General features: G+C 46.7%; 1 protein-coding gene across 1 annotated transcript; it reads left to right on the forward strand.

Annotated features, from left to right (window-relative positions):
- Positions 1-9,772: 9,772 nt before the first annotated feature.
- On the forward strand, positions 9,773-22,935 carry LOC128898474 (signal transducing adapter molecule 1-like). Its single transcript, XM_054172530.1, has 7 exons — positions 9,773-9,782; positions 12,190-12,278; positions 14,338-14,425; positions 17,433-17,487; positions 18,297-18,450; positions 21,476-21,651; positions 22,760-22,935. Exons 1-7 carry the CDS (start codon positions 9,773-9,775, stop codon positions 22,842-22,844), a joined length of 657 nt encoding a protein of 218 aa, XP_054028505.1. The 3' UTR covers positions 22,845-22,935.
- The last annotated feature ends 281 nt before the right edge of the window (positions 22,936-23,216 follow it).

The raw sequence follows: 23,216 nt of genomic DNA on the forward strand, positions 1-23,216 counted from the left end.
ACTGGAGAGAAAAAAAGAAAAAAAGAAAAAAAAAATTAGCAAAACCACGATAATACGGCTTCCCAACCAACGGACCCTCGCGCGTGGCGGCAAAGAGCTTTTAAATGAGCTGTGGGTGATGCAGCGATCACGAGCCCCAGCCACGTGAAGAGACAATTCCCGCCGGTCTCACAGCGTGTTCAAGGGATGTTCGAAGTCCCGGCGACTCCTGCAGCCCGAACAGGAAAGAATCGGATGATCCCCGGTCTCTGCAGGTCCCAGCGCGGTCCCGATACGGCTTCCCGACGAACAGTTCATGAGGAACCAGCAGTGTCAACATTGAACAAGGAGATGTCATACCTAAATAGACATATAACAAGAAGAAACCAACTTTTCCACCACAATCCAGTAGAGTTCAGAATCAAAGCACAACATTTCCAGACTCAATCTGTCGATTTCCAGCTGAAACATGTTGATTTTCATGAGGAACCTGCAGGTTCAACCACAAACAACTACATTTCTTACCTAAATCATCACATAACCTGCAGAAACCAAATATTCACCACAAATCATAAGAGTTCAGAATCAAAGCACAAGATTTCCTGACTTGATCTGTCGATTTCCAGATGAAACCTGTGGATTTTAATGAGGAACCAGCAGTTTCAACATAGAACATGGACATTTTTTACCGAAATAGTCACATAACCAGCAGAAACCAAATATTCCACCACAAACCATAAGAGTTCAGAATCAAAGCACAAGATTTCCAGAACCCAATCTGTCAATTTCCTGCTGCAACACCTCGATTTTCATGAGGAACCAGCAGTGTCAACATCAAAAAAGCAGATTTCTTATCTAAATCATCACATAACCTGCAGAAAACAAATATTACACCACAAACCATTAGAGTTCAGAATCAAAGCACAAGATTTTCGGACTCAATCTCTCAATTTCCAGCTGAAACATGCTAGCATTTTCCCTTTAGGTTTTACACCAACAATGTTTTGGTTATATTCGAATTCACTCAGAAAATTGCAGTTTGCCACTGCAGAGTACGGCATGTATCTCAGCACAGGAAAGAGATAGGCCAGAATTCAAATGCTCATTATCACTGACTCCAGAAGGCAGAACATTTGGAAAATGCAATTTGGTACTAGCCTTTTCCCTTTAGATTTTACACCAACACTGTTTTCATTAGTTCCGATTAATCTCGAAAACAAGCATTTTGCATCTGCAGAGTACAGCATGTATCTCAGCACAGGAAAGAGATAGGCCAGAATTCAAATGCTCCTTTTCACTGACTCTAGAAGGGAAATCATTTGGAACATGCAATTTGGTACTAGCCTTTTCCCTTTAGGTTGGATCGATTAATCTCGACATCAAGCATTTTGCATCTGCAGATTACATCATGCATCTCAGCACAGGAAAGAGGTAGGCCAGAATTCAAAAGCCCACTTTCACTCATTCCAGAAGGCAAATCATTTGGAACATGTAATTTGGTGCTAGCCTTTTCCCTTTAGGTTTTACCCCAACAATGTTTTCATTTGTCTTGATTAATCTCAAAATCAAGCATTTTGCATCTGCAGAGAACAGCATGTATCTCAGCACAGGAAAGAGGTAGGCCAGAATTCAAAAGCTCATTTTGACTGATTCCAGAAGGCAAATCATTTGGAACATGCAATTTGGTACTAGCCTTTTCCCTTTAGGTTTTACCCCAACAATGTTTTCACTAGTTTCAATTAATCTCAAAATCAGGCAATTTGCATCTGCAGAGAACAGCATGACCTTAATGACACACCAGCAGCCCCTCTGTACATCTTACTAAGAGTTTCTTCACCAGCTGACCCACTAAAATCTGGTTTTAAAAGGGTAGGTTCTCTAATATTTGTTCTCTTGGAGTGAGTGCCCCAAAACTGAACACAGCATTCAAGGTGTGGCCTCCCAGGTGATTTTTGTCCCTTCTAAAATGTAACCATGTTTTCATAAACTAGGAGGAGTTTAATATGAGTGAAGCCTTTCTTCTCAGTCAAGTTTGTTGAGAATCACCAAGAGATGTAAAATTATTCAAGGAATTATGGGGAGAGAGAAATGGACAAAATTTGGCTTGGCTAAGCAAAAATCTTTTTCTTAATTATGAATTAATGAGGCAGTTTTTTACTGTGAGTGTGATCGAGCTACAGCACAGGTTGTCCAGGCACGGGTTGTCCAGGCAGGTGATTGAGCTCCAGCACAGGTTGTCCAGGCTGGTGATTGAGCTCCAGCACAGGTTGTCCAGGCAGGTTGTGGAGTCTCCATTTTTGGACACAGTCCTGGGCAGCCAGCTCTAGGTGATGCAGCTTAAGCAGGGGTTTGGAGAAGATGACCACCAGAGGTTTCTGCCAGCCTCAGTCTGTGACTGTGTGAGGTAACAGAGAAGCTGTCTCCCTGAGCAGCTGGCTCTCTTTAAGCTTTGAAGAAATCTACCAAAGTTCAGTGGGACTGTAGCCTGAGCAGCTCAGGGTAACAGCAATCACAGAACAATGAATGGCTGGCTGCAGTGTGGTATCCCATCAGGTTGCGTGTGTTGTTTAGCTCTCCTGCTCATGCTGAAAGCTGCAGTAAACCTCTGGGCAGAGCCCTGCTCTCTAGCTGTCAAACATCTCTTTGTTTCCTGATGTTGTTTTGAGGTTAAAGGCAGAAGTTTCTGCTGCTGCAGTTAAATTGTCCTGTGGTTCATCCCCTTTCCCTAGGAAGTGCTCATGTGAGTAACTCTTCTTTTGCAGCTATTGAGCTGTCATTGAAGGAGCAAAGGCAGCAACAAACAGCTCTTTCCAGTCTGTACCCAAGCACCTCCAGCCTGCTCACTAATCACAAGCATGAGGGCTGGAAGGGGACACAGTCTCAAGCTGCGCCAGGGGAGGTTTAGACTCGAAGTGAGGAGAAAGTTCTTCACTGAGCGAGTCGTTCGCCATTGGGATGTGCTGCCCAGGGAGGTGGTGGAGTCACTGTCCCTGGAGGTGTTCAAGAGGAGACTGGACATGGCACTTGGAGCCATGGTCTAGTTGTGAGGTCTGTCGAGACAGGTTGGACTTGATGATCCTTGGGGTCCCTTCCAACCTTAGTTATACTGTGAGACTGTGTGATACTGTGATACCGTTCGTGCCATCTATGACTTTGAGGCTGCCAAAGACAACGATCTGACCTTTAAAGCTGGAGAGCTCATAACTATCCTTGATGACAGGTAAGTTTTAGGAGATTGTCTGCTAAAGTCCTCTTAGACTGCAGAAATCAGTGGAGAAAAATCATGTAGAAAGATAGGATAATTGTCATGTCTGAAGAAAGAGCCTTGGGGGTGTTGGTTGGTTGGTGAGAAGCTCCCCAGGAGCCCTCATGCAGCCCAGCAGGCAGCTGTGTGCTGAGCTGCAGCCAGAGCAGTGTGGGGAGCAGGGTAAGAGAGGGGATTCTGCCCCTTGGCTCTGCTCTGTTGAGACCCCACCTCCCATGCTGCCTCCATTTCTGGTGTCCCCAGCAGGAGAAGGACACAGAGCTGCTGGGTTGAGTCCAGAGGAGGCCACAAAGATGATCCAAGGGCTGGAGCAGCTCTGCTACAAGGACAGGCTGAGGAAGTTGGGGGTGTTCAGCCTGGAGAAAAGAAGGCTCCAGGGGGACTGGAGCAGCCTTCCAATAGCTAAAGGGATCCTGCAGGCAGGCTGGAAAGGGACTTTTCCAGAGGGTGTTTAGAGACAGGACAAGGGGGAATGGCTTGGAGCTGAGGGAGAGTAGGGTTAGACTGGAGCTGAGGAAGTTCCTCAGTACAAGGGTGCTGAGACTCTGGAACAGATTTCCCAGAATGGTTGTGGATGCCTCCTCACTGGAGGTGTTCAAGGCCTGAGCAACCTGGTTTTGTGGAAGGTGTCCCTGATGGTCTCTGAAGTCCCTTCCAATTCAGGCTGTTGTGTGATATCTTCCTTGCACAAGCAGACAGTAAAATCTATTTACACATTAAATACTTGATTCAGTGATCTCCTAGTTTTTTTTACATACAGAGGGTTTTTTACCTGCTTACAGATTATTGTGAAGCTCTGTGTGTCTGTACAAGTTGTATTTATGTACAAGGAATATAAATTCCTGTCCTGTGCAGTTCGTAGGAGAATTCCATTGGACTGTGAGGGTTTTTAGTGTGTAAAGGTCTTAATTTGGTTTTCTTTCATCTTTAGTGATCCAAATTGGTGGAAAGGTGAAACTCATCAGGGTGTAGGATTGTTTCCATCAAATTTTGTAACAGCTGACCTCTCTGCTGAGCCAGAAGTGAGTAAGTAACATCACATTTGTGTATGTTTTGAGCTTGCACTAGCCCAAGGGATATTTCTGTAGTGATTTATTGTTGGGGTTTGGTTTGAGCAAGAGGAGACATGAGTCCCAGGAACACCTGTGCAAGCCAGGCTTTGAAGGATTTTCTGTTATTATTATAGCAATGGAGTAGGAGTTATGGAAAAGTTCTGATGCTTGGTATGTTTGAGTCAAGCTGACCCTGAGAAGGAAGGCAAACAAGATAAGGAGTAGGTGAAGATCTGGGAAAAAGAGCAATCAGGAAATTCCACAGAGTAGTGAAAACAATGATATTTGGAATATACATAGAATACATAGAATACATAGAATACATAGAATAAACCAGGTTGGAAGAGACCTTCAAGATCATCGCGTCCAACCCATCAACCAATCCAACACCACCCAAACAACTAACCCACGGCACCAAGCACCCCGTCAAGTCTTCTCCTAAAAACCTCCAGCGATGGCGACTCCACCACCTCCCCAGGCAGCCCATTCCAATGTGCAATCACTCTTTCTGTATAGAACTTTTTTCTAACATCCAGCCTGAATCTCCCCTGGCGCAGCCTGAGACTGTGTCCTCTTGTTCTGGTACTGCTTGCCTGGGAGAAGAGACCAACATCCGTCTGTCTACAACCTCCCTTCAGGTAGTTGTAGAGAGTAATAAGGTCACCCCTGAGTCTCCTCTTCTCCAGGCTAAGCAACCCCAGCTCCCTCAGCCTCTCCTCGTAGGGCTTATGTTCCAAACCCCTCACCAACTTTGTTGCTCTTCTCTGGACTCGTTCCAGCAAGTCAACATCCTTCCTAAACTGAGGGGCCCAGAACTGGACACAGGACTCGAGGTGCGGCCTAACCAGTGCAGTGTACAGGGGCAGAATGACCTCCCTGCTCCTGCTGGCCACACTGTTCCTGATGCAGGCCAGGATGCCATTGGCCCTCTTAGCTGCCTGGGCACACTGCAGGCTCATGTTCAGTCTACCGTCGACCAGCACCCCCAGGTCCCTCTCAGCCTGACTGCTCTCCAGCCACTCTGACCCCAGCCTGTAGCTCTGCATGGGGTTGCTGTGGCCAATGTGCAGAACCCGGCACTTGGATGTATTAAATCTCATGCCATTGGACTCTGCCCATCTGCCCAGCCTGTCGAGGTCCCTCTGCAGAGCCTCTCTACCCTCCAGCAGATCAACTCCTGCCCCTAGCTTGGTGTCATCAGCAAATTTACTGATGATGGACTCGATGCCCTCGTCCAGATCATCAATAAAGATGTTAAAGAGCAAGGGGCCCAGTACTGATCCCTGGGGCACACCACTGGTGACTGGCTGCCAGCTGGATGTGGCACCATTCACTACCACTCTCTGGGCTCGGCCCTCCAGCCAGTTCCTAACCCATCTCAGTGTGCTCCCATCCAAGCCATGGGCTGACAGCTTGGCCAGGAGTTTGCTATGGGGAACGGTGTCAAAGGCCTTGCTGAGGTCCAGGTAGACTACATCCACAGGCCTCCCCACATCCACCAGGCGGGTCACCTGATCATAGAAGGAGATCAGGTTGGTCAGGCAGGACCTGCCCTTCCTAAACCCATGCTGGCTGGGCCTGATCCCTTGGCCATCCTCTAAGTGTTGCGTGATTGCACTCAGGATGACCTGCTCCATAATCTTTCCTGGCACTGAGGTCAGGCTGACAGGCCTGTAATTCCCTGGCTCATCCAACCGGCCCTTCTTGTGGATGGGTACCACGTTGGCCAGCTTCCAGTCAGCTGGGATCTCTCCAGTGAGCCAGGACTGATGAAAAATAATGGAGAGTGGCTTGGCCAGCTCATCTGTCAGCTCTCTCAGCACCCTAGGATGAATCCCATCTGGTCCCATGGACTTGTGGGGGTCCAAGCTGCTGAGGAGAGCTCCTATCACTTGCTCATGGAACACAGGGAAACCATGCAGCTCCCTGGCTCCCTCTGCCAGCTCTGCAGGCCAGCTGTCTGGTAGACGTTCTTTCCAGCTAGTAAAAACTGAGGTAAAGAAGGTGTTAAGTACCTCTGCCTTTTCCTCATCCTGTGTTACAACATTTCCTTCCATGTCAACCAAGGAGTGGAGGTTGTCCCTGCCCTTCCTCTTGCTATTAATATATTTATAGAAGGACTTTTTGTTGTCCTTCACATCAGAGGCCAGTTTAAGTTCCAAATATGCTTTTGCCTCCCTAATTTTCCTCCTACATGCCCTAGCAACCTCTTTAAACATTCCATGGGTTGCCTCACCTTTCTTCCAAAGATTATACACCCTCTTTTTTTCCCTTAGTTCAATTAAAAGTTCATTACACAGCCAGGCTGGCCGTCTGCCCCGGCGGCTCCTCTTCCGGCACATTGGCACAGCCTGCTCCTGAGCCTTCATCAGCTCTTTCTTGAAGCAGGTCCAGCCCTCCTGGACCCCTTTATTTTTAAGGGCTTTCTCCCAAGGAACCATCTGAATTATTTCCTTGAGCAACCTGAAGTCCGCCCTCCGGAAGTCCAGAGTGGAGGTCTTCTTGCTGGCCCTCTTAGCTTGACTGAATACTGAAAATTCTGATGTAACCTTTTAGATAGTAACCAATAGCATGTGTTAAATTAGAATAGAATTAACTATGTATAAGATAAGACTATAAGTAATGAAGTGTGGAACAATAAAGTTGGATGATTATTATCACTCATATTGAGTGCTGTCGTCCCTGTCTCCGTTCTCGTCAAATGGCGCCCGAACAGGGACCCGATTCTGCGGGTACTCTGAGCCGTGTTGACGGGGACGACAGTGGAGACCGCACCCGGGATTTACGGGCGAGCTGACCGTGGAGGAAGGCTCGGGCGGGCCAGTCTTGGCGGGCCGAAATTAGCAGGCCTGCAGGAAGCGTCGGCGGGCAGAATCGGCGGGCCGACGGCAGCTTGGGCGGGCCAGTATCGGCGGGCCCAAGGAAAAGGATCGGCGGGCTAGACTTGGCGGGCAGGCGGTTAACTCGGGCGGGCCGGCATCAGCGGGCCTGAGGAAAGGAGCAGCGGACACCGGCGGGTAACAGATCGCGGCAGTGAAGTTCGCGGACGTCGGTGAACATGGAAAAAGAGGTAGCGCTCTCCTTATTTCAATGCTTTTTAGAAAAGCGCAAGGCGCAGATATCGCCTAAAGTAATTCCTGGGCTTGTGGCCCATGGATCCGCTTTAGGGGATTTCCCTAGCGGAGATAGTTATTTTGATGAAACTTGTTGGAGAGAAGATGGAAACAACCTGTGGGACTTGGTGATAGATGGTGATGAAACTGCTACAAAGTTACAAAAGCCGTGGAGAGAATGCATAAACTGTATTAAAAAATACAAACTAGAACAGCGAATGGCTGCTGCAGTGACAGCGAATTTGTCAGATCGAGATGCAGCCCCAGTTGTATCTGAATTACAGCCGGACGACATGTTTCAAAAGTATCGACCGGGGCCGCCTCCGATACATCTTCCGGCGGCCACATCGCGTTTTGCTAGCCACCACCACTGCCGTCTGCACCCAGCGGGAAAAAAGCCGAGAAAAGGCAGCTCTCGGAGGACCACAACACCGGCAGCGAGGAATTCAAACAGGACTGACTTTGCTTTACGGCCCCTCTGAGAAACAGCGGAGCGCTTGGGGGCTCGCGGTGACGGCGTTCTTACCACCGCACCCCGCCCGCCAGCCCTGCCGGCCCCCGCGGATACCGACGGCTCCGACCAAGGCAGTACCGGCTGACGCACCACTGATACCGGCAGCACTGACAGCAGCAGCAGCCCAGCGGCAGCCGCTTGCCCGGCCCCCACCCTTTCCCCCGCAGAGGCTCGCACCAGCGACCCCCCTTCTCAGTGGCTTCAGCCGCAACTCTGCTCTGATTTAAAGCAACAGTGCTAGTTTTCTCATTTCTGGTTGTAATGTCTTTCAGAGATTTGTTATTTAGAGTTTTGCTAAGTTTTTGTAATAAGAATGGTGAATGGTATGCATTTAGTACTTGTGGGTGGTTAATACATAGCCATTGTGCTAAGGTGTGAAGATTTGTTATTTAGAGTTTTGCTGGGTTTTCCTGGTGAGCATAGTGAATGGTACACATTTAGTACTTGTGGGAAGTTAATGCACGGTGATTGTACTGAGGTGTGAGTACTTGGTGATGAGTTCACCTTGTGAGATTTTCTTTTTGGTTCGAACCTTCTCAGATGTGTGCCTAAGCATTTCAAAGGAGCTCCATGTAATATTGTAATAATGTTAAGGTTTGTAGTAAATAGGTATTAATCTTCAATGGTATTCTTTAGCTAACGTAACGTCTTTAGATTTCCTTCTTAGACATAGATTACAAAAATTGAAGAATATAAGATCAAACAAAATAAAAGATTAAAAAAAAAAAGGGTTAAAATTAAAAAGGTAATTAGAATAACAAAATACAGATTAAAAATTACAACAACAAAATGCAAATAATAATTAGGAAAGTAAGAGAGAAAAAAAAATTGACAAGTAGGTCGCCTCAAGCCTTCTTTCCTGCTACCTGCGATCATCACAATAAACAACGGCAGAAGAATCAAGACCATGAGGAAACAGCATTGCCCATGAAGCTGAACATCGATCATCTGGGATCACAAACGTCATTCAGAAGAATGTACCATGGCACCATGTGAATTAGGACTGAATATTATGGTTGTTTGATAACTTTGTCTTCTCTCTTGTTAACTAAGTGTGCCTCTGAATGCAGACATGCTAGGGGATAAAGTTTCATCTTTACATTTTGCCAAACAAAAACTGAACCAAAACAAAATCAAAACAAAAAAAAAAGGGGAAAAGAGAGAATACCCCATAGTAAAAAAAAAAAAAAAAAAATTAGCTTATGGTTACCTTAGAAGTGCTGTAACCCTCTCACCACAAGACACACAGCACAACTGTCATGAAAATGACAACCAGCAAACCTGCTTAGCACTGACCTCAGCGACTGTCACGATGACCCAAGATGTCAACAGAAAGCATCTAACTTCTAACTGAGTGTCATGACTGCTTAACTGTTGTGTGAATGTGAAGAGATCAGTGTTACTAGGATGAGCAAAAACACGTTATTTTGTGTAATTTTATATTGGGCAAGCAATGAAGCTCTTTTTGCTCTTGCTGTTTTCCTGCAGATTTCTGTCTGTGAAGCTAGAGCCTGGCCAGATCTACCTTTACAGATTAAAGAAATCTTGCTGCCATTAAACAATTGATGATTTTTGACCATCCTAGCGAAAATAAAAATGCAAAATACCCCTAAAGCAGATTGTAAAAGAGTGCTAAGGATTGCATTTGTGTCTTAATCTGTGTGCAATGTGTTCAGGCATAATCAAGACTTCTCTGTCAATAAGTGAAATGTAAAGACTGGAACTATTAAGATCTAAGTTCTTCTTTACAATGTTTGTTATCTTTGACCATGTATTATGCCAACGCTGTTAGAACATTCTAACCAGTTCAACTTAAGCACCGTGCCCTGTATGAGTGACATGGGCCAACATGACAGGCAGTAACAAATTTTGTTTGAGCTTGCAGACAGTGGGTTATACAATTGATAAAAGAAGTTTTAAGGTTTTTAGGTATTATTGTACTAACTTTGATTATTGTTAAGCTTGTTTATATTTGTATTATGCAAAGTGTTCAAAGAATAACCTCCAAGGCCTTACTTGCACAAAAGAAAAACGGGGGAATTGTTGGGGTTTGGTTTGAGCAAGAGGAGACATGAGTCCCAGGAACACCTGTGCAAGCCAGGCTTTGAAGGATTTTCTGTTATTATTATAGCAATGGAGTAGGAGTTATGGAAAAGTTCTGATGCTTGGTATGTTTGAGTCAAGCTGACCCTGAGAAGGAAGGCAAACAAGATAAGGAGTAGGTGAAGATCTGGGAAAAAGAGCAATCAGGAAATTCCACAGAGTAGTGAAAACAATGATGTAACCTTTTAGATAGTAACCAATAGCATGTGTTAAATTAGAATAGAATTAACTATGTATAAGATAAGACTATAAGTAATGAAGTGTGGAACAATAAAGTTGGATGATTATTATCACTCATATTGAGTGCTGTCGTCCCTGTCTCCGTTCTCGTCAATTTATTTTCCCTCTTTCATTTTCCTGATGGTAGAGTTCAGTTGCAAGTTAATACTCAAAAGTCAGAAGCCCTTGATGTTAATACAATTAAATCAACCAGCATTCTCTGGAAAGAAAACAAACAAACCAACAGTTCCAGAACAAATTTGAGGCCTTGGTACTTCCTTTAAAAATGCTCTTTTAGCTTCAGTGATCGTTTGCTGCTACCCTCACCTGCAGCTGTACTGAAATGGAACATTCAGTGCACGCTCGAGGTGTTGATGTCTGCATCTCATCATTTGTAATCTCTCAGAGAAAGTAGAAGCACCTACACATAGTGCTGTGCCAGAAAGTGGCTTCTTGGCCAGCAGTGTCACTCTGGCATGTGGGGACCTGGTTCATTCCAAAGTGGTCACAGTTGTTGACTCTTGACAAGAAGCTTTATGTTTGATTAGGATGTGTCTTGTGGTCCATGTGGAGATCAAGTTTGAATGTTAAATGGTTTTCCTGACACTTTGGAGGTACTATTGCTCTTCATGGGTTTTTTAGGTCAAAAATCTCTTTATGTGTCAAGCCAAGGTTGCCCAAGCTGGCACCTGTTGGAAGATACGATGCTGCCTACTGGTGGCTTGGGCAGTAGCTTCCTTGAGCCTCATTTAACAGCTCCACCCACACCTAGATGCATGCAGGCAGCAGCAGAGTTTTCCCAAACTGCCTTTTTCCTAATCAAGGAAAACAGAAGGCCCCTGGGCAGATAGGAGTGGGAGGCAGATTGCCACTCTTCAGATAATGCCAGAGACCTTCTGGGAATGTGTGACATAATGGCAGGAGGGGTGCTTCCTGCCTGCTGGATATCTTCTTGCACCTCGTTATATCAGCCTAGCCCACTCTAAATACATTGCAGAAAGGCTGATGAGACAGGGCTTGAAGGTCTTGAAACCCATATGGGTTTGTAAGACCAATGTCGTGTGATTTCAGTAGGAGTGGGCCAAAGGGATAAGCAGGATTCCATCTGTAGTAGTCACCTACTCTCTGTTCAGACTAAGTGGTGAGAGAGGTGTGCTGAGAGTAGCATTGGGCAGTGTGGTTGGTGCTGCTTTGTGACTGAGGAGTGAGACGCTTTTGCAGGTGTTACTTGTGCGTGGGGAGGGTTAGGATGGAGATTAGCAACAATTTCTTTGCTGCACTAGTGGTGAGGGCTTGGGACAGGCTGCCCAGGGAGGTGCTGGAGTCACCATCCCTGGAGGTGTTCCAGAAGCTGTAGATGTGGTGCTTCCAGGATGTAGTGTAGTGGTCAGAGTAGTTGGGTTGTGGTTGGACTCAATGATCTTAAAGTTCTTTTCCAACCTTGGTGGTTCTGTGATTCTAGGATGAAGAACGAGTAGTAAAATTGGAGAACTGTAGGTTTTGTACTTTCCTCTGCAGAAAAGAGAGCTCCAGATTGTCAGAGCTGCTGCCACTGGCTTTCTCTTAAACCTGTCTCAGTAACCCCATTGCTTCCAGTCCCTTTCCCTCCTCCTGTTGTCCTGGTTTATTAAGAAGTGTGCTGTGTGCAGGGACACCATGATCAAGACATTTAATTTGCTTGCTAAAATCAGTTTCATTGGCCTTGTGTGAACTGATCCCTCTTGTGATGCACTTTACAGATTGTTTAAGGAAATTGTTTCCCTTTGTGCAGAGGCCTTCGCCTGTCACCAAATCAGAGTTTCTTTTAATTACTTTTTTGGGGGGGTTTCACAGTAGATGTGTCAGGTGCAAAGCACTGAGGCAGCATGCTGGCTGTGTCACATCTAGCTCCTTGTTTCGTTTGGTTTTATTGGATAAAATACAACCTGCCCCTTTATCTTACAGTGAAAGCTGAGAAGAAAACCGTGCAGTTCAGTGATGAAATTCAAGTGGAGACAATAGAGCCTGAGCCTGAGCCAGTTTATATTGATGAAGTAAGCCTGATGAACATACTGATTCCAGCTGCTGGTACATTTGCATTATGTGGAGTTCAACCCATTCACCTCTACTTCAAAACCAATTTGAAATATCAGGAGAACATAATCAAAGGGAAATGGGAAGCAAAAGTGGACTTGACTCAAAAAAACAAGCTGCAGTGTTCTCATTTTTTCCTGTATCTTGAAATTCTTAAGAATCAAGAAGACTCCAGCAGGGTACCTCAGAGCTGCCTTCCAATACCTGAAGGGATCCTACAAGCAAGCTGAAGAGGGACTTTTCATGAGGGTGTTTGGAGGCAGGACAAGGGGGAATGATTTGAAACTGAGGCAGAGCAGGGTTAGACTGGAGCTGAGAAAGAAGTTCCTCAGTATGAAGGTCACGAGACTCTGGAACATGCTGCCCAGAGAGTCTGTGGATGCCCCCTCCTGGAGGTGTTCAAGGCCAGGTTGGATGAGGCCTTGAGCAACTAAGTCCAGTTGAGAGGTGTCCCTGCCCATGGTCAGGAGGTTGGAGTAGATCATTCTCTGAAGTCCCTTCCAACCTGAGCCATTCTGTGAGTCTGGGATTTCTGAAACTGAATTTGGAAACTGCGTTCCACTGAGGGCCTTACTCCAGGCTTCTGCAGCTGCTCACCTCCACACTGCAAGCTCCTGGGGCAGGGACACATTTGTTTTCAGGTTTTGCTCTAAGTGCTTCAGGATGCCTCAGAGGTACCCATCTTGAATGCTGTCTTAGATTTAGTTCCAGTACACCTCCCACTGCCTCATCCTGGGCTGAAAGCTGTCTTTCCTCCTCTGAGCTTTGTGTTGCTCTGTAAGGAAGAGCCACACAGTATAACTGCAGTGATTCTGCAGGGTTCCCAGGAACTCTCAGCCCAGTTTTTCTCTTCCTGTTTGTTGTTGTATTTTTGTCCTCTCCTTCCCAGGGGACTTAGAATTGTTTTCTTCACAATTTTTCCCTTTTTCTTTCTCATCTAGGGTTCTGCAACTGTTCTTTGAAATAAAGAACAGCTCCCTTTGCTGTTTTTATAGATGGGTTGCACTTAAACTGGTATTAATCAAGGCAGCCATGCAACCCCTCCAAACATCATCTGAAAAACCCTCATTTTATAAGTGTCAGTAATGCCCTTGCTCAGGTGCTGATAGGCCTCATGGGCTTACAAAATCCAGCATTGTTTTTCAGTGAATTGGTTCCCATTTCTTAGTTTTCATTCCCCCAGTTCAAGAGAGACAGAGACCTGCTGGAGAGAGTCCAAAGGAGGCTACGAGGATGAAGAAGAGACTGAAACATCCCTGCTGTGAAGAAAGACTGAGAGATCTGGGGCTGTTTAGTTAGAGAAAGAGAAGGCTGAGAGGAGACCTGATCAATGTCTATCAATATCTGAAGAGTGATTGTCAAGAGGAAGGTGCCAGGCTCCTTTTGGTGGTGCCCAGTGATAGAAAAAGGAACAAGAGGTACAAGCTGGCACCCAGGAGATTCCACCTCAACATGAGGAGAAACATCTTTGGTGTGAGGGTGCTGGAGGCCTGGAGCAGGCTGCCCAGAGAGGTTGTGGAGTCTCTTTCTCTGGAGACATTGCAAACCCACCTGAATGTGTTCCTGTGAGACCTGCCCTGGGTGATGCTGCTCTGGCAAGAGGTTAGACTGGATGATCTTCCAGCCCCTAATATTCTGTGATTCTTTTCAAAGCCCTCTCTGTATTCTGTCACAACAGTGCCACTAAACCCACCAGGTGGTGTGTTGCTTGTGCCATAATTGGAGTGGGGAAGAAGAAGCTGCTCAGAAGACCTTGTAGAAGGATGTCTGGGAATGACAGAGTATTCTATGCATTCCACTTGTTACTGCTGATAGTTTTATGTCATTTGGCTTTCCTTGTTCAAGCATCTTTATTGCTGTAGGGTAGCATGTATTTTAGATGTAGATATTGTTAGTCTAGGTGTTTTCCAGGTCCCAGGGGATTCAAATGTCTCTTGTAAATAGCTGCTTTCATTTTCTGTCCTTGAAAGGTTAATTCTCACCCCCACACATGCCCTGATTGCAGGATTTGTGTTCTAGGATAAAATGGACCAACTCTTGCAGATGTTACAAAGTGCAGATCCATCTGATGACCAGCCAGATATCCCAGAACTTCTTCATCTTGAGGGTAAGACAATCTCATGAGGGTTTTTTGTTGTTGTTGTTGTTTTCCTCTCTAGTAATTACTTCTATTAAAACAAATTGGCACTGGGCTGAAACTGCTTGAGCTTTATGTGTACATCACCAGCGTGCATGAGGAAAGGGCCTGAGCTGTAATTTTCTTCTCACTTTCTTTTTCCCACATCTAAGAGACCAAAATTTTAGCTTAAAACAAACAAAGTTCTGTCTCAAGAGAAGTATATTCCACATTCTTTCCTTTTTCAAGAGCAAGGAATACCTAATTCAATCATATTCATCCTTTTTTGCCCCCTTCCTAGAGTAGCATAGAATGAGTTGCAAAAGGAGTGTAAGGAAGATTCTGTGAGAGGAAGCAGAAATGCTGCTGAGGCTCAGAACAGACCTGTGGGTGTCCCACATGCTTTCACTTCCACCTCACTTCAATATTTACAAATACCTTCTAGTGTGCTGTACATCAGAGTAGTCCTGCAGGCTCCAGTTCTTCAGAACACCTCTGCAAAGAGGCTTTACAGACTGTTCTAGACACAACTGCTGGAGCAGGTCCAGAGCAGGCCACTAAGATAATCAGAGGGCTGGAGCACCTCTGCGATGGGGACAGGCTGAGAGAGTTGGGGCTGTTCAGCCTGGAGGAGAGAAGGCTTTGGCTGACCTTCGAGCAGCCTTCCAGTACCTAAAGGGGCTACAAGAGAGCTGGGGAGGGACTTTTGACAAAGGCATGGAGTGACAGGCTGAGGGGTGATGCTTCAGACTGGAAGATGCTGGATTGAGATGAGATGTTAGGAGGAAAATTTCCCCATGAGGGTGGTGAGGCACTGGAACATGTTGCCCAGAGAACTTGTGGAGGCTGCAAAGCTGGCAGTGTTGAAAGCCAGGCTGGATGTGGCCTCGAGCAACCTGGGCTAGTGAGAGGTCCCCCTGCTCATGGCAGGGAGGTTGGGACCTTTAAGGTTCCTTCCAACCGAAACCATTCTGTGATTCTGCTTGGGTTGATGGATGCACTGAAATTCTTGGAAGGGATTTCTGGATAAGGAATAAAAGAAACTTCTTGGTTAGCTGGTTGGTGAGACAGGAGATGGCCTGAAGTTGGCAGTTCAGCCAGAACCAGACCTTAAGAACTCGGCAGACGTCTGAGCTCTACAGAGCTTAGTCAGGAGAGTTGCGTAAGGTTGTAAGATTTTGGGTGTCTGGCATCTTTCCACACTTACCTGGTTCATCACACCTTACATGAATCCTGTTTTAGGAACTGCATGTCTGTGACACATCCACACCTGCTCCAGTTGACTAAAGCAAGGAAAAAGAAACAGGAATGGTTTTGTTCTTCCAAGTACCAACCATAGCTATTGAGGCTGTTGCCCAAGAAGCAGAGTGCCTGCACCTGGTGGAAGACAGAGGCAAAAGAAGTTGAAGATATGGTTGTCAAACAACCTCCAGATGTGGCTTACCTTAGAATCTCCTTTCTAAACACCTTGAGAGGTTATTGGAACAAGGCTGAACTTGACATTGCACTGCTGGGACTGCTCCTAGTCTGGAAGCTGTGGAGCGGTCAGATGCTCCCTCCACAGCCACCTACAACAGCTCTTGCCAAACACATGGCTGCAGATATTTCTTCAGTGCCAGATGCAAGACCTCTATGTGGTCTAGGCTCAAGCAGGCCTTGGGGAGCTGCTGTTCTCAGCACAGGCCTGGGAATTTTGTTCTAGAGGTGTATGCAATCTCGGGTTCCTACCCGTGGTGGCGGGTGCAGACCAACAGTTGAGACAAAGACATTTTAGATTCTTCTGCCATCCAGGTGTCCAGCCACAAAGATCTTTAAAGTGGAGAGCTCATCCCAGCACTTCCAGGACCCTGGGGTTTGTGGCTGGCAGTAGTGCAGTCATCCTGTTAGCATCCATACATTCCAACAGTCCTTGTTGTGCCTTTTACCAGACTTGATGTTATACATACAACTGGCAGAACTTCCAGCAGGTTTAGATCTTTCCACGGCTTTTCTGCCATTGTTTTGCTGATCTCAGATTCACAGAAGCAGCTGGGGACCTTTCATATGACTCTCCCCTGGAGATGCCACCAAGGAACACATCACTGATGACCTTTCACCCATCACGGCCCCTAGGCTTTCAGGGCCTTCTCCATCTCCAGTTGGGAAATGTGGGAGATGACAGTGTTCCAGAGCCGCTTACAATGCATTCAGATCATCTCTGTTGCCTCAATCTTTGTTTTTCAGCTCTCTGAATGTTGAGTGGCTCTTGAGATAAATGTATCTCTTGGTTAGTAAAGAGCTCCTTGCTTGGCTGAGCAGCACATTCTAGATTCTGGAGTAGGGTTGGACTGCAGTATCCCCCTTGCAGCTGCCTTGTCTTTCCATGTTACATTTGACACAGTCTCTGTTAGTTAACTGTGGTTTGCTTGGCAGCTCCACGAGCTGGAAGCTGACAGAGGGTGCATTTTGTTTATTGGAATGCTTGTCCAGTTTACTTCTGCTAAGCTTTGCAGGTAGTGTTTGTATGAGTTAGAGGTTTGCAAAGCCTCCTGCTCCAAAGGAGGACTGCAGTGAGGAGCAGTAACTCTTTGTGCCTCTGACCTGCATGGGATTTGAATCCTTTCAGCCTCTTTTCCCTTGCCTTACTCTCACAGTCTTTTTGTAGTCACCTTAGCTGAGCATGTGATGGAGGTGGCACATTCCCTTCCTGGCAGAAGAGGTCACCTTTCAGATGGACCTGAACATCTGTACACAAAATAGTGCCAGCTCTACACTCTGCACCTGAAATGTGGTTTGGTTTGCTGCATTTTGATTTTCTGTTGATCTCTTCAGTTTGCCATGACACCACCTCTGTCACTAGAACCCTTTTTTGGCACACAGATGACAAATTCTTTTCAAACACTTTGGGCCATCATTTACAAATCTCTATCTGATCATTTGTTTCTTTAAAGCTGCTTTCTGACTGTGCAGTGTGAAAATCTTTGTTACTCTGATCTGTTTTAATGTCTTTCTGTTCTAGCAATGTGCCACCAGATGGGACCTCTCATAGATGAGAAGTTGGAAGATATAGACAGGTAAAAAGTGTCCTGTGTGTTGAAATAGCAGTGTTGGTGCTTAGTGATTTCTGAATTGTCTCTCTGAATACTGGCAAAGAAAACTGGAGGATGCATTGGGAGCTTCTCTCGTGAGAGCCCACCTGCAGCACTACATCCAGCTCTGGGCCCCCCCAGCATAAGACATGTTGCTGCTAGAGCAGGCCCAGAGGAGGCCACAAAGATTGATCAGAGGGCTGGAGAATCTCCCCTCTGGGGACAGGTGGAGAGAGTTTGGGCTGTTCAGCCTGGAGAAGAGAAGGCTCCAAGGAGACCTTAAAGCAGCCTTCCAGTACCTGAAGGGAGCTACAGGAGAGCTGGGGAGGGACTTTGGACAAGGGCTTGGAGTGGTAGGATGAGGAGCAATGTACTGAAGCTTGAGGAGGGCAGATTTAGACTGGAGATGAGGAAGAAATTCTTTCCAGTGGGGTTGGTGAGACACTGGAACAGGTTGCTCAGGGAGGTCTTCCTGGAGGTGTTTGAGACCAGACTGGATGAGGCCTTGAGCAACCTGAGCTAGTGGGAGGTGTCCCTGCCCATGGCAGGGGCTTGGAACTGCATGACCTTTAAAGTCCCTTCCAACCCAACCCATTCTGTGAATCTGTGAGACCCAAAGGTTGTGGTTTTGCCTAGTCATGTAATATTTGATGGTTTTGCACCACTTGACACCCTGGCCTCACTTCCCAGGCAGTAAGAGTATGTTGCTTATCACGTGGAAATGCCCTGTCTTTTCTGTTGGGTACTGAAGATGGAGAAACAGCAGAATGTAAGCTGTAAATTCTCTTTTCTAGGAAACATTCAGAACTTTCAGAGCTCAATGTTAAAGCAATGGAGGCTCTTTCTTTGTACAACAAATTGATGACTGAAGACCCAATGTGCTCCATGTATGCAAAGCTACAGAACCAACAGTACTACCTGCAGCCGCCTGGGGTTTCTGGCTCTCAGGTCTGTATGGGAGCCCCAGAAGCCACGGGTGTTGTCACACATGGCAAGCTGGGGTTGGTTTCTTGGGAATGACTAATGAGAAGCACTTCTCCCCATGAGCTCAAACACTTTTTCACAGTACCCAGAAATACAGACTGATATATAAAGTGTGATGGAGCACCTTGATTGCAGGTCATCATTTGGTTCTTATTTCTGCCCTTCTGTTCCCACCCCTGAGATGGAAACATCTTTTTATGACCTTTGTTACCTCGATGCTATGTTAAAATCAACTTCCTCAGGGCAAGAGAGGATATTCTGTCCCTTTACTGTGCTCTGCTGAGACTCCACCTCAAATATTGCCTGCAGTTCTGGAGGCCCCAGCATAAGGACACAGAGCTGTTGGAGTGAGTCCAGAGGAGGCCACAAAGATGCTCCAAGGGCTGGAGCAGCTCTGTTGTGAGCACAGGCTGAGGGAGCTGGGGGTGTTCAGCCTGGAGAAGAGAAGGCTCCAAGGGGACCTCAGAGTTACCTTTCAGTAGCTGAAGGGATCCTGCAGGAAGGCTGCAGAGAGACTTTTGCTGAGGGGGTCTGGAGACAGGACAAGGGGGAATGGTTTGAAGCTGAGGCAGAACAGGGTTAGACTGGAGCTGAGGAAGAAGTTCTTCAGTATGAAGGTGCTGACACTCTGGCACAGGCTGCCCAGGCAGGTTGTGGATGTCCCCTCCCTGGAGGTGTTCAGGGCCAGGTTGGATGAGGCCTTGAGCAGCTGAGTCTAGTAGTTGAGAGGTGTCCCTGCCCATGGTGGGGAAGCTGAAGCAGATGATCTCTGAGGTCCCTTCCACCTTTAGCCACTCCATGATTCTGTGCTGCTCAGCTGTCATCTCAGCTGAAGGAGCAAGGTTTCATCTCATGACTGTGTCAAAACAAAGTTTGTTTACCTTGGAGAGTCTCCTTTTGCAGGTTCTCACACTTTTGGTTCTTTTCTGTTCAGTTGGTTTTAATCAAGGAATAAACCCACTCTGTGCTTTGAGTTGCACAGAAAATTACAGCTGCCACCCTTGAAGCCACTGGCTATGCAGAGTGGGACAAAGAAAGCAAAAAAACCCAGGGATTACAATTCCTGTTCAACATGATGCCCTTCCCACCCTACAATCAGCCTCTCCTTTCACTTTCCTTTTGGTGGGTTTATCTTTTTTTGGTGACATATCAGTAAAGAAGATCTAGCACTGCACTGGCTGAAGTTAAAAAGCAGAATTCTTTCATGGCAGCATCACTCTGTTGCTCTGAGGAGTTCTGGTTTATCTGTGTGCCGTGGTATTTCAAAAGGCCTTGTAAGCATCTACCTGTTAATTCCACAGTGCAGTGGACACTTCCTCGTGGCCTTGCTGTGTTCTTTTTCCGTTGATTGGAACAAAGAACATTGCCAACTGGAGTTTCAATGATCATTTGAAGCCAACATACTAGTACCTGTGCAGTGCTATAGAAACATTGAAGCAGATGCAGGTCTTTCAGCTTCCTACAAATGTGCACTCTCCTTTCAGTGTCTCTTCAGGAGAGGCTGGCTGGCTCTTGTGTCCTTGAGACACTGCCGGTGGTGTCCTGTAAGCAGCCAGGTGGTGACCCTCTCAGGTGGTTTAAATGTTTTATAAATGGGCATCTCATGGGGGATTCTGAAATAAGACAACTGGGTTTTGGGGGGAAAATGAGTCAGGACAAAGTTCTGAAGCTAGAAGGTCTGCTGCATTTGCTTCCTTCTAAAATACTGCTGCCATAGCAGTAAGCCTACTCTGTATATGTCGCCTGAGATGCAGGGGGTCTCAGGACAGAAGAACTGTGTATTGCCAACTTGATGTGAATTCAGTTGTGTGTGGACCTGATCATTGCTTCTAGTTATTTGTGTTGAACCTAGTAATTCATCAGTAAACCAAAGCAGAGTCTTGATTGAGCATACAGTTGGCACAGCAAGTTCTCCATGGGCCAGCATTGTGCCCTAGTGGCCAAGGGGTCAGTGGCAGCCTGGGGTGCATCAAGAAAAGTGTCACCAGCAGGGCTAGGGAAGTTCTCCTCCTTCTCTGCTCTGCCCTGCTGAGACCACACCTGCAATACAGTGTCCAGTTCTGGGCTCCCCAGTTCAAGAGAGACAGAGACCTGCTGGACAGAGTCCAACAGAGGCTTCAAGGATGATAAAGGGACTGGAGCATCTCTGTGCTGAAAAAACAACTGAGGCTTTTTAATCTGAAGAAGAGAAGGCGGAGAGGGAATCTGATCAATGTCTATCAATATCTGAGGGCTGGGGATCAGTATGAAGGTGCCAGGCTCTGCTCAGTGGTGCCTAGTGACAGGACAAGGAACAATGGATACAAGCTGGAACCCAGGATGTGGAACCTGGATGTGTTCCTGTGTGACCTGCCCTAGGTGGTGCTGCTCTGGCAGGGGGTTGGACTGGATGCTCCAGAGGTCCATTCCAACCCCTAACACTCTCTGATTCTGTAATCTCCTGGCAAGCTTTTCCCCTAGCTGGTTGTAAAGCAGGACATTATTTTCAGTTGCTATTTTCTTAGGAGCTCTTTTTCTCTCCTGGCCTGCTTTGACAGTTCACCAGTTGCAGTCCCAGCAGCTCCATGCAGTGGTCAGGTAGCTCTGACACACAGGCACCGGTTCTTGGCTTTGCAGTTCAGCCCTTCTGGTTGGTGACAGCTGGGCCTCACAAAGTGTTCTGCTCTGGGCTGCTCTTTGTTACGTGATTCAAAGCTCTCCGTATATTCTGGCAGAAGGTCTTCATGAGCATGAGTGAGAGTCACTAAGCTAAACTTTGGAATGCAAAGTTCCCAGTGGATTCTTTGATCTTTTTGAGGCTGGAGCCTGAGGGTAGAATGTGATCAGTGTCCTTTGAGCCTGTGGTGATGTTTTCTGCTGCAGCACTTAACAGAAGACAGTCTGTTGGGTTCTGTTAAGACAGGGGGCAGTCCTTAAGTTCTCGAGTTGGATCCTAAACACCAAGCTGGTTTGTATTTTGTTTTTAATATTCCTTTCTTTACCTTCCCAGGTTTATGCAGGACAACCTCCAAGCAGTGCCTGCTTGGTGGCAGGGAGTGCACAGCTGGGCCACGTTCCAGGCTACAACCTTCCTTCTGAACGGCTCTCTTCTCACAGCCAAGGCACAGGGACTCCATCTGCCAGCTCAGTGCTGCCTGCTCAGCCTGCACAGACCTCTTACACAAAGTAATTTTAAATGCTTTGCTTTTCAGGTGTCTGAATCAGTCAAGTTTCTCCTCCACCTCAATATGAGGACAAACTTCTTTGGTGTGAGGGTGCTGGAGGCCTAGAACAGGCTGCTCAGAGAAGTTGTGGAATCTCCTCTGGAGACTTTTGAGACCCACCTGGATGTGTTCCTGTGTGACCTGCCCTGGGTGACCCTGTTCTGGCAGCGGGGTTGGACCGGATGATCCCTGGAGGTCCCTTCCAACCTCTGCCATTCTGTGATTCCCTGAGTGAAAGGACTGCAGAAAACATTAAACACAGAAGTTAACATTTTAACCATAATGAAAAGAGCTCCAGTGCTATTATTTAAACTCTGCTTTTTGTTGGTGCCATGTATATGGTAAACACTCCTGACAAACCTCAGGCTTCTCTAATTCTCTCTAGTTGATAATTTTGTCCAGAAGAAGTATGTCAACTCTAGAGATTCCTTTTCTAGAAAACTACAGCAAACAAAGCTTGAGTTTGCTTTCTAAATTATTTTTCTGTAGCTAACTTTCTATATCCATTTATGATGAAAATGATCTGCTGCTCCAGCTGCTTTTGCATGATTCCTGAGTTGGTGTCCATTGTGTTATCCTTTACCCAAATACCTCACTGTGGATCGTGGGGAGAATTCTGCTCAGTTTTGGAACCAAGTAAATGGGCTTTAAACACTCACCACAGCTTCCCCAGGCAGAGGAGCTCCAGTCGCTTTTCTAGTCTGAGTAGATGCTCAGAGGTGCAGAGCTGCAGCTGAAGCACCTATACTGTGAAAAAGATTGGAACAGACCTCAGGGCAAGGTTCTGGTTTGGGCTTTTTACTCTCTGTACAAAGTGATTTTATCTTTGAAAGTTTGGATAGACAGAGAATTCCACTAGACCAGGCTGCTGAAGGCCCCATCCAGCCTGGCTTTCAATCCTTTCAGTGATGGGGCATCCACAACGTCCCTGGGCAGCCTGTTCCAGTGTCTCACCACCTTTGGGGAAGAATTTCCTCCAGCTTCTTTCAGTCTGAAGCCATTGCTCCTCTTCCTGTCACTCCAGGCCTTTGGCAAAAGTCCCTCCCCAACTCTCCTGTATTCCCCTGCAGGTACTGGAAGGCTTCTCTAAGGTCTCCCTGGAGCTTTTTCTTCTCCAGGCTGAAGAGCCCAAATCTTCTCAGCCTGTCCCCATAGCAGAGGTGCTTCATCCCCCTGATCATCTCTGTCATCTCCTCCGTACCTGCTTTAACAGTTCCATGGTCTCCTTGTGTTGGGGACTCCAGAGCTGGACAAAGGAATCCAAGTGGGGTCTTATCAGAGCAGAGCAGAGTGGCAGAATCCTCTTCCTTGACCTGCAGCTGAGGACAGGATTGGTTTCTGGGCTGTGTGCACATTGCCAGCTCATGTTGAGCTCCTCACCCAGCACCCCCAAGTCCTTCTCCTCAGCACTGCTCTCCAGCCATTATCTGTCCAGCCTGGATTTGTGCTTGGGACTCCCCCAACCCAGGTTCAGGGCCTTGCCCATGGCCTTGTTGAACTTCATAAAACTGTCATGGATCCACCTCT

This window comes from Dryobates pubescens, chromosome 24 (genome assembly GCF_014839835.1).
Source record: "Dryobates pubescens isolate bDryPub1 chromosome 24, bDryPub1.pri, whole genome shotgun sequence".
In the NCBI taxonomy this organism is placed as follows: domain Eukaryota; kingdom Metazoa; phylum Chordata; class Aves; order Piciformes; family Picidae; genus Dryobates; species Dryobates pubescens.